We start from the raw sequence: 18,061 nt of genomic DNA, 5'->3' as shown, positions 1-18,061 counted from the left end.
TAAAAATTTATGACACTGTACACCACATTATTTACAACAAAAAAAGAAGCACAGTTAACATAAGCAGAACAATAAGGACTTTTTCTGTATTAATATACCAAATTCAGGTGCAGTGGCAGATACCTAACAACATCTTGTACAGCAAAGCCATTTCATAATCCATTAAAATACAGACAAGTATCCTGCTCTGCTCTGTCAGCTATGTGTCATCAAGACAATTAAAAGTGCACTAAAATTTTCATTTTAAGTTGTTATTTTGCTACTTTCTAGCTCTGTGCACTGTTTATGAACTGCTTAATCGTATGATATCTTCAACTCTACAGCACTATCTCAGTTTAAGTATGTCATAGATATTGATTACAGCTGCTTCATAACAAACACAGAGTGCAAAGTGTTTCCGCATTGCTGCACAAAGTAACTGTCAGGGAATGGTAAATACATAAATTATGAAAATTGATGCTAAACTCAATAGGGCAAAAGCCAGAAGCCAATGACTAAAGGAGAAAACAGCCAGACAAACAATGAAAAAAATAGGAAATAAAATTTCATACATGAAATGAGAAAATGAGGCTTTCTTGTGAATTTTGACGATATGAAATTAATGCTACGTTTGTGTGCCCAAAGTACTTAGTACTACACTGTTCTATAAAGTTGTTACAGAAATGGCTGTCTCAGTTTCTCATTTTGCTATGACGAGTTACCCAAAATGAAAAATAAAAGAAAGCAACTGGAAAGCAGTAATGTTTCTTCTCATAGAGCAGTATATTTACTTACTATTACTGTTGTCGTTACTATTATTATTCTCTTTCTTTTCATATATCACTTTGCCATCTGGCCCTAGGTAGGAATAATACAAAAATAAAGCAGAATGTTACTATTTCCAGGAAGCTAGGAAACCTTAAAGCCATAGTCAGATAATACTAGCTTCCACTGTTTTTCAAATAACACATTCCAAAAACTTATAAATGGTTTTAACACCGCAGTGGATACATGTATATATATACAAATACTCTTACAATGAAGAGAGCTGTGCTCACAACAGGACCATCAGACATTTATGTATACTAGCAATTATGTTCCCCAAATTAATGATTCTGAAATCAATATTTCTTTCATGAAGTCAGAGATAAGACAAGTGAACAAGTACAGAATGTCAATCAAGTTACAGTTACTCTAATAATGACAACATTTGCAACACCATTGGTCCTGTAATGATAACAGCTACTATTTTGTTCACTGTGGCAGTATATATTAAAGACTGCATACTTAAAAAGTCAAACAGAGAAGTTGTTGACTTCTTATAAGTCAGCCGTATATTACACAAACAAAATCTAACAGTTAAAACTACAAAAAAGATGGTTGCCTTGTAAAATATGGGTATATTAACTAATCCTAAAAATCATAATACATTGGGCAGTAACATGCTTAAGCTCTAAAAGGCATGACATGACAGAGATGGGATAATGGGAGTGAAGAGCTGAGAGAGAGTGGTGGTGTATGGGGATTTCTTCTCTGATATCAGTAATGAAGAGGAGTAAGGGAAGAATGTGTGTAATATGACCAGGAACATGAAAGCTACTCAAAAAAGAGAAGAGAGAAAAATATAAGAATACAAGTGAAGTAGTGATAAACAGATGGCATTTATCAATGAAAGAGTTGTCTGCACTGTAAGATGTAAGTTGGTAGTTGTATGAGTTCCTTATAATGCACACGTATGACCCAGAAGAAGTACTTACAAAATGTAAATATTGAAAGAATTCTTTTAAAAAAATAGAAAATCGAAAGGTATATGAGAGATGATATTACAAGGTGTACATCAAGAGTTGCTTCCAAATATTAATTTAACTTTATTACTACTAATTTTGAATCAAAGTGGTCAGTAACAAAGAGAATGAATCTTCTTTTAAGATTAAAACTCTTTGTTGACCAGTATTCAAACTTGTCTGTTTATCATTTGTAGGCAATGTTTACCAATTATCTATTACTCTAGAATTAGGAAGATGACAAGAGGGAGTTAAAGCAGGTACTTATTCACAAAAAATATCATCACTAATACAAATGAAACAATAACATTCAAAGCAGATGGTTGTTACCATGCTCTATACACTAAATATAAGTAGAGATGGAAGGTAGGTCAGAATGTAACATCTTGCCAATGCCTAGGCCACTGCAGAAAGGGTCTAGTATGCAAGTAGATGGAAGACAGGTCTTGGAGATGATTTTACAGTCAAATGAAACCATCCCAGAGAAAGCCTACGTCAGGAAGAACAGAATAAAGTATCACCATTTCACCACCTTTGTATGTGATACACCGTTTTTGAAACCATCGGTCAAGTAGACTGAAGCCTTGAAAGGAATGTCAAAGCAAGTTTTTTCCCTTTACATGGACAGAGGTAAGGACCTCTCATTCCAAAAGTGGTATGAAACAGGACTGTGTGATGATCAGCATGTGCCTAGTAATGCTGCCTTTTACTAAATAGACACCAGAACATCCACCTTATTCCAAAATAGCTGTTAAGTTAAATTCCTATTCCAACAATCTACATTCACATATTGTATAATAGAAATCTAAGGAAAACATCTCACATGTACCAAACTGGTAGGTGGACTGGCACTCTCATTATTTACAAGAATGTAAGATGTGGCAAAACAGACAGCCAATGTGAACAAATCTTAACTACAACTTCAATGGAAAGCTTAAAATGTAAATTAAAGTAATTTATCAGTATACATAAAGATGTGAAATGAGGTAAGAAAATATGGGTAACATATGTTCAGAATGAAAGCAGAAGGTGTTCAAAGGAAAAATACTAAAGAGGAAGGTAGGGGTGAAACAAGAGAATTACGGAATGATTATGCAGAAAACAACATCTTGAGAAAGTGAAGAAATTTGTGAACTACTGGGTACTGGTCTTTAATTTTAACATTTGCTCCTCTGCCATTTGAGATCTTGCAGTTCATTTAGGATAGACTACTTCTATTTAGTACATTTGATTTGCCAAACATCTTTCCTGATCCTGAGTTCCCCAAACCTTCCCACTTCTCTCCACTTTCTTTCAGTTCACTTTACATCTTTTCCATATTTTTTACTATTTATTTTCTTGTATTCTTCATGTTTTTTCACTGCAGCCGCTGGATCCTTACATTATACACTTAATCTCTTCTTTTCATTATGTATTCTTCAATTTGCACCATTCCACTCGGCATGTGGATATTTTCTATCTCTTTGTCTACTATGGTTCTCTCTGCGGCTTTTGTATTTCTCTACAAACACCAAATTTAATCCTTTCCTGGCCTTTACATCACTCCACTGTATATGATTTTCCCTGTCCCTGCTTTCCAATGCTCTATCATTCCACATTTCACATTACATGACCATATATGCTGTAATAGGAGAAAAATCTGTGTACAAGTATCTTCTTCCCCAAATTAAAAATTAACTGTTATATATTGGGTAGTAGGTATGTACACTTCTTTTAATAACATCACATGACTGTTGCAGTTTCAGTTTCATAACCAACATGTCAACAGTATGAATGACTATCATGATATATAGAGCAGGAAGAAGTACATACATACACAAAAAAAAGAGAGGGAGGTTAGTGAGATGATGACAGACAGGAAAATTAAATATCCAATATGATTATTAAATACACGACAGGCACTGAAATAAGATACTCTGAACGATAAATATGAAGATTAATGGGAAGGAGAAAAAAATTCTTTCCAAGTTTTACAGCAAATTTGAGAAAAAAAATACCTTTGTAAGATGTGGTATATAACTCACCCTGCAAAAGGAAGGTATTTAATAGTAAACTTTTTCATGCTCAGTTTTTGCTGTTGATATCTGCAATATCACTGTATGTTCTCCACAGTCCTAAATTGATATTTTTGTGGGTAAGAGAACCAGCTACTAAAGTTGTGCAGCGGCAGATTATTAGTTCATATCTGTATACTGACAGACAACTGTGCATTGCACTTCTCTTATGATCTTATTGCTCCAAAGAATAATAAAAGTTCTGTAAATCTTCCAAAATATCACCCATTTGAAGAGAAATAATTTATCTATTTCTCAACACAAATTCAGTTAAATACAATGATACAAGTATCTGCAAATATCAAGTCACCCACAACTACATCTGTGTAATGAAATACTTGTTCTAGGATTAAATCTTGGGTACAGGTTAAGTCCTATTTTCTCTTAGAGCTGTATGATCCAAAGAACATACACAGTAGTTATAGGAGAGTTTCAATAAATTGTGACCAACAGATTTTGAGCTATGAATGTATTTATCAGTGAGGAATGCTCATATAATTAAGGTGACAAGTTAGTGTTTATCAAGGACAAAGACATGATTCAAGTCAGCGGAAACACTTCATGTTGACTGTAAAAGTGCATACTCAAAAATGGTAGCACTGATTCATGACTGCATAGCCACAAGGAAAACTTAAATATCTGATTGATTAAGAAAATATAACTGATGTTTGCAGGTAATGATGTATCAGCACCAGTGAAAAATTTGGATTGTCACAGTATCATGCTTGTTGAGAGACAACTGGCCTTTCACACTATAAATAAATACATGATTTGTATAAACAGTCGTATGTGGTACTGCACTTGCCCATGAAAGGTAAAGGTCCTGAGTTCAAGTCTCGGTTCAGGACATAGTTTTAACCTGCCAGGAAGTTTCCACAGTCATGTTTGACAAATGCACCATTTGGTTGAAGATAAATCATATGTGGTAATGAGGAAATAAGTCTCAAGTGTGAGCTGATATACAGAAAAGAAACTATGAACAACTATACCTTTCTTTTAAATTTTTCATCCTTTCAGGAGAGTTAAGAAAGTTTCAGATTCATATGCCAATTTTTGTAATTGTTATCTTACAGACCTGCTTTCATGTCATCATCTGACAAAGCAATTTTAAAACATTCTGAGCTGTATGTAGCTGTCTGCTTTCCCTGTCAGGTTGTCACACTATTTCAGTGTTATCAAATAAGAAAGAATCTTCATTTTTAATCATTAACATTTATAATTTTCAATTTACATGAAAAATACACAAGACCACTTACTAACAATATTTATGACAGAATAGGAGTGTGTACTTACCTTGCACAGAAACAGGAACAATTGGGACAATGCTGACAAATACTGTCATAAATATTGTGAGTAGTCATATTTTACTTCCATTGTAAGTAGATAACATTTGCTCAATGTTATGAAAATTTGCTGCCTAATGTGTATATATAAGATAATATGAAATAATTGCACAAGAATGTGTAACAGCTCACATGCAAAATTCTTGGTCACTGGTGTCTGTGCGAAGGAATTTTCAAGAGAATTCTAAGGAAAATATATCTTTATAACTGGGTATGTATAACATGTATGCCATTGTACTGTAATCAATGCAAAACACAATAAAATAACTCAATTTCCACAAACCTTCTTCCACTTCAATTCCTTCAGCCTTAAGCAAATCTCTAAGACGTACAATTTCTTCTTTGAGCTCCCGAATAAGTTTAGCATTCGCGTCTTCATTAACAACTGCCTTGCATACTATCTGTTTTGCACGGTCTGCATACCTGGTGCAAATGGTAATAAATCATTTGTCATCTCAAATATATTCCAATAATTAAAATTTGAAAATTACAAAATGAAATACAAAACAGTTAATGTGAGAAGCAAAGAGTTTGGTAGTGGAAGTATTGACTTCTAGAATCTGATGGCTAAAAACAACCTACATGTTGTCTATACTAGACACACATAAGCAAGGTGGATTGCTTCCAAATTCATTGTTAGACTTCCTTTCTTATTCTTTATAGATTTCTGGTATTCTTTCTCCTAAATTAATTAATTCATGAAAACTGTTGCGCAATCACAGAATAATGTATAAAGGTATCCAGCATATTCATTTAATTTTCTTTTGTGGCCATGAAGCAAGCAATAAAATACAATTAAAATCTGTTTCATAATTTAAATGTATTCTTAAACACAAGGAAATAACTGTATATTAAACTATACCACCATGTAAAAACAATATATACTATATCACTATTTCAATTGTCTCTTAAGACCTGCATGTTAGGTAATATAATTTAAAGGAATGTCTTTTAGCACTTAAAATAATAAGTCACTTTAAATATTCTGTCTACTTAATTGTATGTTTAAATGTGTACATGATCATGTTATCATGTCATCATTACATGATATGCACTCTATCTCTCGGCCGAAAGGCCTTCATCTGAAGTAGAAACACACACACCCGCTTCACAAGCACTACTTGTTTACACACTACCACTGTCTCTGGCCACTGTGGCTGGACTGAATCGTAGTGCACCTGGGCAGCAGCAATCTGGGGATAAGAGGGAGGCTTGAGTTGTGGAGGGGTGAGGGGGGAGGGGGGGGGGGCGGGGTTCCAGGGTAGATTGGAGGAAGGTGTAGTGCTGCTTGTGGGAGTATTTAGGGATGTGGTGAGGACAGGGTAGGGTGGCTAGGTTCAGTCATGAGGTTTGTGGGGGTGGGGGTAGTGGAAAAGAGAGAAGCACACAAGGAAATAACTATGTAATAAACTATCTCACTATATAAAAACAATAAAGACTATATCACTATTTCAACTGTCTCTTAAGACCTGCCTATTAGGTAATATAGTTTAAAGGGACATCTTTCAGCACTTTGGACTAGTGGGTGTGTTGGTGGAGTAGAAGGCTGTGTTGTGAAGGAGTGAAGACAGTGAAGGGGATGATAAGTGGAGGACAGGGACTAGGAAAGTTTGAGGTCAGGGGACTATGGGAATTTAGAATGTATTGCAGGGAGAGTTCCCATTTGTGCAATTCAGGAATGCTAGTGTTAATAGGAAGGGCCCAGATATTGATAATTGAAGTGAAGCACATTTTGTTGGGCAGCATTTTCAGCAGCTGGATCAGCCAGCTGTCTCTTGGCCACAGTTTGTCAGAGGCCATTCATGTGGACAGACAGTTTGTTGGCATCACGCCCATGTAGAAAGCAGCTTGGTGACTGCAGCTTAGCTTGCACATCACATGACTGCTTTTAGTGGTAGCCTGCCTTTGATGGGATAGGAGATGCTTGTGACTGGATGGAGTAGGTCATGGTGGGAGGATGTATGGGACAGGTCTTGCACCTATGTCTATTTCAGGGATATGAGCTACGAGGCATGGGGCTGTGGGCAGTGGTGAAGTAGTGTTGGACAAGGATATTGCGGAGGTTTGTTGGGCAGCAGAATACTGCTTTGGAGAGATGGAAAGGATAGTGGGTAGGATATTTCTCATTTCATGGCATGATGAGAGGTAGTCTAAACCCTGGGGGAGAATCCTGGGTGGTAGTGAGTCATAGGGGAGTACTCCTTTGTGGGTGGACAGTAGGCATGTGGAGGGCACAAGTAAATAGAGAGACAAAGAATAGGTGATCTGTTTCTGTACAAGGTTGGGTGGGTAGTTTCAATCTGTGGAGGCCTCAGTGAGGTGCTTGACATATTGGGAGAGGGACTGCTCATCACTGCAGATGTGACAACCACAGATGGCTAGGCCGTATGGAAGGGATTTTTTGGTATTTAATGGATGGCAGCTGTGGAAATGGCAGTTTTGCTGGTAGTTAGTAGGTTTGAAATGGACAGAGGTACTGATGTAGCCATCCTCACTGGAGGAATGTGAGTAAGGTGACCTCACCTTTGTCCAGATCACAAAGACATCATCAGTGAATCTGAACCAAGAGAGGTGTTTGGAAAAATTCCTCTGAATTGTCTGTGAATGGGTTGGCACAGGGTGGCACCCAACAGGTCCCCATTGCTATACCACTGATTTGTTTGTGAGTGATGCCTTCGAAGAAGAAGTAATTTTGGGTGTGGTTATAGTTGGTCATGGTGACCAGGAAGAAGGTTGCAAGTTTGGAGTCAGGTGTCGGGAGCAGTAGAATTCAATTATGACAAGACCATGGGCATTGGGGATGTTAGTGTAGTAGGAGGTGGCATCAACAGTGACATACATGGCATCGTGTGATAAAGGAACAGGAACTACAGAGAGGTGGTGGGAAAAACGGTTGGTGTCTTTTATATAGGAGGGTAGATTACATGTAATAGGCTGAAGGTGTTGGTCCACAAATGCAGAGATCCTCTCAGTGGGTCCAAAGAATTTGAGGAGGGACTGGAGATCCTGTTGGATTTCTGAAATGAGGTCTTTTCATTGTGCCTGCCTGTGATTCAATGTCTCCTCTATATGGTGAGTAGCAATCTATCATTTTCATAATGGCTCCGAGCAATATGAGACTTAACATCTGAGGTCATCAGTCCCCTAGAACTTAGAACTACTTAAACCTAACTATCCTAAGGATATCACACACATCCATGCCCGAGGCAGGATTCGAACCTGCGACCATAGCGGTTGCGCGGCTCCAGACTGAAGCACCTAGAACCACTCAGCCACAACGGCCGACTATCATTTTCATAATATTGTTGTCATTGCATCCCAGACTTTCCACTGTTTGATCATAAACATAAGCTATTTCCATCATTTTCTTTTCCCTTGCCAAACATGGTGACTTGAGAACAAGGCTGAATAACCTTTCTAATGATCTATTCAATATCTGTGTCATGATCTCACCATTTGGTTTACGCAACTGATAGTTAGTTTCACTTTGGGTATGAACTGAGTGATCTAACGTTAGTTGGTGGGTGGCTCTTGAAGGCATACAATGTCTACCTGCAGCTCCTGCACTGCTTTATGTTACCTGATCATTAGAAGAATGCTTCAAATGACGTTCCACTGATGGCGCCTAATCACTGAGATACCTGGCATAAATGAAACATTTAGGTGCAAACTGAGAAGTTTGTTATGTTCCCCTGTTAGCTCTCATTACATCCGTGTGTAATTTTCTCAGGCAATGAATCATTTTGTGGTGAAAACATGCTTGCATGATTAGGTCACAGAATTTTTTGTATTAAAATGCTGATAAGGGCTGTTTTGAATAATTCTGTCCATTTATTATGTGGTGGGATACGCAATGTGTTTCCCACCATGCACAACTCTAAAACACTATAATTATACTGTGACTGTGATAACACACAAATATGCTGCGCACATTACTCAGCTCTTCGAGAGATATTTAACATTTACAGTGTAGCCAGTCACTGCTTCAGCAGCTTTATTATTTCTTGTTATTTATCATCTGCTGCTCTTTTGACATTCTTTGGTACAACTGGGATTAAAAATTCAAATATTTTCAATTAATTAAAAAAAGTGTAACAGAAAAGTAAAAGATGTCAGAATTGAAAGCTATGCCACTGAAGAAAAAGTTCTGACTTAACTGGACAAGCTTTGCACTACAAAAATATTTTCTATTTGTAAAATACTAAAAATATCTGTGATCTGCTTACCTTAGTGTGGATAATGTTTCATCATAATTAATATCAGCTGGACTGATTGCAGCAACCATGGCTGTTTTGGAATTCCCACCAAGGTTTTCTCTAAGTAGCCATGTTAGCACTGAATCTCTGTAGGGGATGAAATCTGCTTTCTTCTTTTTCTTAGTTGCCTAATTTAAAATACAACGTAAACAGGTTAATATTGGCACAAAGTATTAAGTTACATATTTGTACAATCATCTACATAAAAGGGAATGGTAAAAATATGGTGAGTTTATTTCAAATAATCTGTCTTCTGACATAATTAGACTGTAGTAACTAAATGAACCACTTTTTTGCCTTGTTTCACAATACTTTACTATTTTTGTATGACCTAGGTCTTGGATTATAAGCCCATTTTCTAGTACACATCTGATTCCAAAGATGACAACCAAGCAAAGACAAACATGTCAGCTTCTTAATCTATCATTTTTTGATTTAAACTATAAAAGTTATCTCTATTGACTTCTTTGCTAATGTTACTTTCGTATGGTACAACATTCATTAGGACAGCATTTACCGTAACTATGAATAAACACACACTGGAGTAAAGCTACATGCACAGGAATGGGTATTTGTGTCATTATATATTTATGAAAGATGGTATCAAGGTTCTTCTCCTATGTAGAGGTTATGGTGTTGTTTAAAAGGGATGAATAATTGAATTGAGATTATTCATTCAGTAGTAAATGGGGTGGATACACACTTCTGTGTTGTAATTACTACTATTTCTAATTGAGTGAGCTTTCCACCTTTCCCTCAATGTGTAGGACTTTTACATCTACTACATATTTGTGGTTATCATTTAAACACTGTTCAGCAAAGGATGAATCTGCATTCTTTCATCTCCAGCCTCTATGGTGTCTCTCAGTCTAGTACAGATTGACATCTTTGTCAGTCTAGTATAGCAAGACTGACACTCTCAGTAGATGGTCTCAAAAACCCCACTTTTCACAATGGCCAGTTGTTTATCCTTTGTATTGAAGAAACCTCTACCTAATCACTGTGGAACATGGAAATCACAGAAAAACTCTTCACCTTTTAAAATATTGCTTTTGGCTTCCTTCTTCCAATAAAATTGGATTTAAATTTATTATTAGTAACTATTGTTTCTATTGTATCAAGTTCATGGTCACAAGCTCCTTGGTAGACAGCAATAGAAAGGAGATGACAGATCATGTGGTGGAATGCTGCATGTGTGTAGGCTATTGGGTGCTGAGAGGAAGCTGAGATGAATGTTTTAGTAATGGAGGTTTTCAAGTAAACTTTAAATTTATTTAGATTTAGAAACTCTTTAGATAGGTGACAGAGAACTTCATAAGAATACATTTACAGGAGATCTTAAGTAATTTGACTAATATATTGTTCCCATCAAAGGAATTTTTCTTTTTCATGTCTCTTAACCACTCTCTGTATTTCATCTGCTATACAGTGCATCTGACTAATTCTGTTGTGGACTGATTTTTGTAGAAGGTTCAAGGCTCTAACTTAAAGACCCTTTACAACCAATTTGATCAACTACTGTCAAAAATGGTTGTTGAAGATATTGGCTTCTATTTCATCTTCATCCACTGCGCTGCCATTATGACCAACTTTGGTACAGTCTACATCCTCTGAAATTTTGTCTGTCTCCCTTTTCAGAACCTTCCAATTGTTTTTATTTTATTATTATACTGTCAGTTTCTGCTTTAGTGAACACACTCTTGATTTTTTAAATCATATTCTTTAGTATGCTACACTATAAATTGTAGCACTCCCTGTCCTGAGGTTTATTACTATTCAGAATAAAGTAGAAAGTGTTCTCTTTGTTGAACAGGATGTGTTGATTCCATTCATGAGCCAGTCTCCCACAATCACTCAGGGTGATACTTTTTGACTTTCTTATGAAATACAGCACCAAACAGTGAAACATATTCATTCAAGAGCATGTAACATTTATCACTGCCATTTTAATCTGATACGCTGTGCCCCATTCCAAATGTTGCAAATGCCCACTGAATGTTTGCAGATTTCTACTGTTGATTAATCTAAAGGATCTATTGATATAACAACTCTTGTTAGCAGGGCTTACAACATGCATTTTCAACAGCTGTCCATCATGGCCACAAACACCACTTAAAATCTGTCTTACACATATGTTTCTGATTCTGTTATTATCTACAGAAATATTATCAATCAAGCTTGTGCAGTTCTTTGTCACTCTTGTGGGGGACAAAGCTCTTCTGACAAGTTTCAAACATTTCTAATGTAACATGAAATGTTCCTAATGTGTCAAATATTTTAACCCAAGCACCATTTCACTTCTGAATCTAAAGAATGGCTTGTGTAATACTTCATGATCACACTAAAAATATGTCTGAGACATTTTTTGGTATTTTAACTATATCTGAAAAGATTCTTTATTTCATGAAGGAGATCTATTGCAGCTATCCTTTGGTGTATCAGAGTGACAATAATTTTGGGACTTCGCCATTATAAGTTTCTCTTGTTGAAATATTTTGTAACTCAATTATACACCAGATTTTTTTTAATTCTGAAAATAAAATGCAGATATATCGCTTAGAGCATATTTCTTCTTACAAGAAAAAAAGACAGAAACAAACAAGATTACTCACCGCCTTGTCAGACAGTTACAGAATAAGCATGAAAAGGGAAAAAATGGAATTATATTTAAATACTTTTTTACACAGAAATACTGCAAAAATGATGTATAAGAATCATTTCGATACTCACCACTTCAGCCAGAGCTGAAATGACTTTTCCTAATGTGGTGAGACTTTTGTTGATGTTGGCTCCCTCCTTGAGTCTTGTTCCTTTGGCACCAGTAGAGTCTGCTCTTTCAGAACCAGCAAGGTCAACCAATGAGATTTTACTTACTTTCTCAGTAGTTAACTCTGTGCCCTTATCAACATGTTGCTGAGTAAAAAATATTGTGAACACTGCATGAGATCTGCTAGACGTCTCATTCATGTTTGTTGCTGCCACTGTCCTGCAAATGAAATACATGTTGTTGAGCAAAACATACAGGTAATTAATGGCATCTCCAATTCAATGGGCAGCAAACAGATTATATATAAACTGAAAGATATATAATATTATGCCACAGTTTGAGACTTAATGTATATTTTTACAACAAAAGTGGCAGCTTTAACAATAGGTCACTGTGTACAGGATGGCTAGCCAGGCTGAACACATTTTAGAATTTTTATGCAAAATTTTATTTAGAAGGTATCAGCCACATCTTTCAAATTCTTATCCAGCTTCACTCTTTACGCCTGTTCATTGCCTATGAGCCTGTGGGAAATATGGAATTGGCATAACACCACCTTTCCAGTAAGGGTATACTTTTCACCGCTCTGCTGAATCACCTACATGCACCACCCAGGTGACCAATAGGGATGTGGGAAATGAGTCACATGTGTGGTTGCAGGAAAGTTGGTAGAACATAATCTAGACACTCCCTTGTACTTCAGCCTTCAGATAGAGCAGATGGCTCACTGTCATCTACCTATGTTTCTGTCCTCCGAGACCTGCCACCAGCCATTCAATACAAACAATTTCCTCTCACAATGCCTACTCCATTTCTTGCATTTAATCACCTAGACTGGCAGTGGTCCTTTACTCCTGCCCCAGGTGAGCTCTTCTGTACTCTGTAATTTCAGAATATAGTCCTGGTTTACTTCAGTTTACTCTTTTGTCTTGAAAACTTCTGTTCCGATGCCTTCCTCTACCACCCAACCAAACTCTACTTTTCAGGCTCGTACAAACTGGTGTCAAGAAGTCAGGGTTTCCCACTGTTCCACCTGAAAGGAGGGCGCAAAACTTTGGTTCACATTCAATGCTGTGTGGCCAGTGGAAGAAGATGTCACTGCTGTTATTTTGCCGCATGCTAGATGCAGCAGTGCATCAGCAGTTCTGCCTGGAGTGCATTGCACCTGCACATTCCACTACCATAGCAGGCACAGTCCGTGTCTGAGTCCACAGAATGTTGCCTGTCGGCCAGTGCAGCCCTACTCACACCGCTAGTTCACAGAGCTGTGCAGTAAGACAACACACTGTTTACATGTGCTGTGTATGAGTTGGCACCTCTCACTGGTGTTGCCAGCCAGCTCCAGCCAGAGGTTTCCAGTTGCCGCACATCACTGCTGAGCCCGGGCTCTATTGTGAACCTGTCTGCATGCATGATGCTTGCAAATCATGATGAGTCCACGCTGTTCCTGCAGCCTTGCCAGGGGTTGCCTGTGACAGGCCAAATGCATGTGCATGCTGTCTATGGTTGTTACGACCCACCATGCCCCACAGATGTTTCCCCATTAGCTACCTGCAGCCTACCGGCATCACTCTGTCTACGCACATTGTGCCACACTTTGGTAAGTTCACTTGCAATTATAGTTTTTAATGGAAAATGTTCAAGAGAATTTTATTACTTCATCTTCAACTGTAATTTATAGAGAAGACTACGGGTAGAATAAAATACAAATGCGGTAAGGTTAGGAAACTAGCTATTACCAGTAGTTATCTTGCACTTCCGAGACTCTATTGCACTAGCAACATTGCTTCTTTGACAGTTGGGTATGGATACGAAGAATAAGTAAGAAGACACTGTCTGTGGACAGAAATATTTATAGATGTGTGTTTGTTAAATATGACTTTTAAGATGATTACTGGGCAGAAATTTTTCTTATACAGGACCTTGCAGCTTGCGAGTAGTCGAGTAGTGCCACAGAGACCCTGATCTGGCTGTGGAATTTTCTTCCATTTTGTTTTCATGTCAGGATCCACACTCTCTCTTCCATCTATCGTGTCAACATCTGCCCACCATTTCATGCCACTGATGGGAATGGGTTTCCACCTACACATATGTGAGAGCATTGAGGGCCTTACAATACATTCTACTCAGAGGCTGGGTCTCACCCAAGACCAACAATATCTGTGCACCATGGGATTAGCCAAATCGTGTAAACTTTGGTGGGAGCGAGTTTTTGTTTCAGGGCCAGATACAGACCTGACACCAGCATTTAGGTCTTCCAGAAAAGCTGCAAACCATTACATTCTGACAATTCTGGAAGAGTCAAACAGATTACTAGTGAGAATAGGCGACTATAAGCATGCAGGGGCATCATACTGTCCCAGAAATATGATCAGCACCTTTTGTCGCCAATGCTGTTAGAATGCTGTGTGACAGCCCAGGTTGCAGGACTGATTCACCCCCCCCCCCCCTTTTCTCTTTTTCACCTTTCTCCTTCACCTTCATTAATTTGCTTTTCTTCCTTGGCAAATATTTCGTTCCATAATGTGTCTTCACAAAAAAATATGGAGTGGCAGTGGAAGTGATTGTAATGTGTCATGGTGCACAAAACTAATGAAGCATTATGATTAATATGATAATATATTTACTGAATACTGTTGCTCGTAAGTGGAAGTTGAGACTGATGTTGAGAGATAATGTAAAGATATTATAGAGTTAAAGATGAATTAATGTGGAGAGTTGCACAAGTATTGGAATTCTCCTTTTAGAACATGAGTTACCTCTACGGTATGAGGTGAAGTGTGAATCATTGTGCAGCTCCTGTCACAGCCTGGCACACAGCTCTTGCATCTGAGATGAGATAAACAAGCCACACAAAGATGAACAGCTACCCCTCCTTTTCCACCACTAAACATACAGCAGCCGTTGATGTGGGTAACATCATAAACTCCACCTCTACCTGCTATACATGGTTTGCTACAATCAAGTTTAAATCACCATGGAACAACTGCACCAGCTGAGCTTCCCACTGCCTCATGTCTCAAGCCTCTTGCCTTGCACCTCAATGCAGTCGAAGCTGTAGTAAACATTTGTCACAGTTCTAGAAAGATCATAACTGCCATTGTAGCAGTACCATATAACATGAATTCTGATATATTACACAACTGTTAGGATTACGCCTACTAATTTAAACTTTGTATTTAGTAGTAAATACACATTCGTTTTGTCACTGTATTATTTGAAACTTAAAGAATCACAGCCATTTGTACTATAAGGACAGTGGTGTTTTAGAAATCTTTCATGCGTATTTGACAACACATTATGTTACCTCCTGACATAGTTAATGAGGACACAAGCAATCTAAAAGTTTAACGAAGCTAAACATCTTTGTACAGACAGTATTTTGTAATAATCCAGATCACAATCATATAACATTCAGTGATTACTAGTTTCGGATGAATATTCACCCATCTTCACATCAATTATCAACTGAAGTGCAGTATCTGGTCATAAATTTTAATTAATGTTTATGCTCCATAGAATTTTGATTTTAGTATTAATATAATCGCAAGCATTATCTCATATTCATTCTTGAGTTTCTTCCTTGCTCAGTGCTGTGTTTTTGAGTTTTGGTATCTGCCTTTCTCTTTCCTGCAGCAAGTCCAGACTGATGTTTAACATTTTTCGGTGGTATAGTTTCTTCACACTGCTGAGGTGGGGGGGAGGGGGTGGGGGGAGGGGAGCACAGTTATGTGTTCTGTCAATCTGTGCTGTAATTTTACATCAATGGGCGACTGCAGTCTAATACTGTCCATCCAATTTTACACCCACCCCTCTTAATTCTTACAATCTTGCTGTACTGCTGCTACTATTCTGTTTTCCTTCTTTTGTTGAAGAAAGATAGTTAATGCTGAATTCCTTCTGGCAGTACTGGTGTTTTCTATCATGCCTTTCCACTGACAATTACAGAGGCATTTTGCTTCCCTTCTCATTGAGTTCAACCATTACAATTTCTGAGGCTCTTCTGTTAGAAATGGTTCATCTTTGATTTTGTATTATGGCTCCACCACGTAAGTAAGGGAGGGATAAGAATTCTGCATGCACACATGCAGATATCTCTCATTTGACTGCGCACTTCCTCAACTATCACATCATGTTGTCTAAGCAGTAAGGTGGAGAAACTGTGTCACACAATATTAGATAGCAGTAAAGTCAAGCAAAGAACAATGAACTGTTGCATGTTGTTTAGTTTCACATTTCACACTTCTCAACAACACAGATCACCAGAAAGACAAATTTTCAGCATTATTTAATTATTTTTGGCTTGATGAAGACATAATAAAGTATAAACTTTGCACGAACTATCAGCACATGGACAAACACAATCAGTTTTGCAGATTTTTGTCACTCAGGCTGCCACATAATCATGACTTATTTAATTTTTTAATCCCTTTCACATATGTACGTTGATTGAAACATTGATACCATGGTTGTAGCCTCATTATGGAGAAAAACTTCATGAGGGAAAAGTCATAGAAAGCCACGACAGTTTAAATGTAAAAGATATTGTCTTCTAAACAGGAATTACACTGCAGAGTGATCAGAGTACACAGAGAAGTATCAACAGAAATGACAAACAGTCATAAAAAGAGCCCAAAAGCAGTTGAGAAATTCTTTGTCAGAAGCTGTCCCTTCCAGAATGTGATTTTCTTTTTAAATATCTTAACACAGTCTTATGTGGTGAAGTTCAATAAAAATGTGGAGTCATCATTCCATTCTGTATCTCCTAATTTTGATCCCTGCTTTTGTTTTTTCCTGAAGTTCAACAATGTCAGATCTTAAATCAAAATATAGTTCCAGATATGCCCCTTGTCTTAACCAACATACTCCGCAGTAATACATAATGTCTATACGCACTTCATTTGATTCTACCAAAACTTTTGAAACTGATGGTGTATTAATGTGTGTGACTTCAGAAAACTTGCTATTTGTATCACCAATTTCATCATGTGCTTCATGAGCACTAACTAACACACTAAACAATGAATACTGTACAAATGAACATTAATTGTTGCAATGGTTTGCTGTTTCATTGTCAATTAAATCTTTCAATTCTTTGTGCACGGTGTTATAATGCCAGCTTATAGCAAATCAGAAGCATCCGTCACTTACACAACTGCAAAAAAGTTATTGAGAATTCTCAATGCTTGTGATGACAGATCACTAGACTGCCTCTTTTTATGTAAAAAGTCACTGGCTCTTTGAACATCTTTTATACCATGCGAAGTAAAAACAGTGTTGCCACTATGTTTCTGCCAAACTAAACACAGTCAACCCAACCAAAAAGCACCACACCAAATGCCGGAAGAAACAGTGTGGCATCACACTGTTAAATGAAATGTCATGCTGCACAGAGTAGTTCTGAGAAGGATCAAACAAAGCTGAGATGTACAGAGTAGTGTCAACACAGGCTGAGCCTCATACTGCATGTGTGCAGTTTTGCACACTGTGTCCACCCTGGTTGTTAATTTACCAGGGATTTTAGTATTAGAACCTTGCTTTTACAACTCTAGGGTATAGGTCTTGTAAATAAGCAGTGAAGCATGATGATGTGAATATATGAAAACAATGAAAAGACTTATGCTGTAGGAAGATTAATGCATTGTGAATGGTTTAGCAAATGGTAATTTCATACATGGAAATAATGTGTAGATATTGTTTAAAGAAGTGTTTCTGTACTTAGACTTGATTTTTACTAATTATTCTGAGATCATCTGCAATATTTGGTTATTTTAGTGTAAATAGCCACTAATTTAATATCTAACAGCTACATTGTCACTATTAACATATACTGGAAAGATTATTTCAGTTTCGAACTATCTCATTCAAAAGAAATGTT

At 37.2% G+C, this 18,061-nt stretch overlaps 1 protein-coding gene across 1 annotated transcript in view; it reads right to left on the bottom strand.

Moving 5' to 3' along the window:
* The window catches only part of LOC124777969 (kinesin-like protein unc-104), a 348,239-nt gene that overhangs the window by 158,084 nt on the left and 172,094 nt on the right, over positions 1–18,061 (bottom strand). The window contains exons 7-10 of the mRNA XM_047253531.1: positions 12,147–12,402; positions 12,029–12,031; positions 9,387–9,544; positions 5,444–5,583 (exon numbers count right to left, since the gene is read on the bottom strand). Of these exons, the coding sequence (XP_047109487.1) occupies positions 5,444–5,583; positions 9,387–9,544; positions 12,029–12,031; positions 12,147–12,402 (557 nt within the window). The remainder of the gene's footprint in view (positions 1–5,443; positions 5,584–9,386; positions 9,545–12,028; positions 12,032–12,146; positions 12,403–18,061) is intronic.

Source organism: Schistocerca piceifrons, chromosome 2 (assembly GCF_021461385.2).
Source record: "Schistocerca piceifrons isolate TAMUIC-IGC-003096 chromosome 2, iqSchPice1.1, whole genome shotgun sequence".
Taxonomy (NCBI): Eukaryota; Metazoa; Arthropoda; class Insecta; order Orthoptera; family Acrididae; genus Schistocerca; species Schistocerca piceifrons.
Note: the sequence above shows the minus strand (reverse complement) of the source record. Positions and strands in the feature narration are given on the sequence as shown.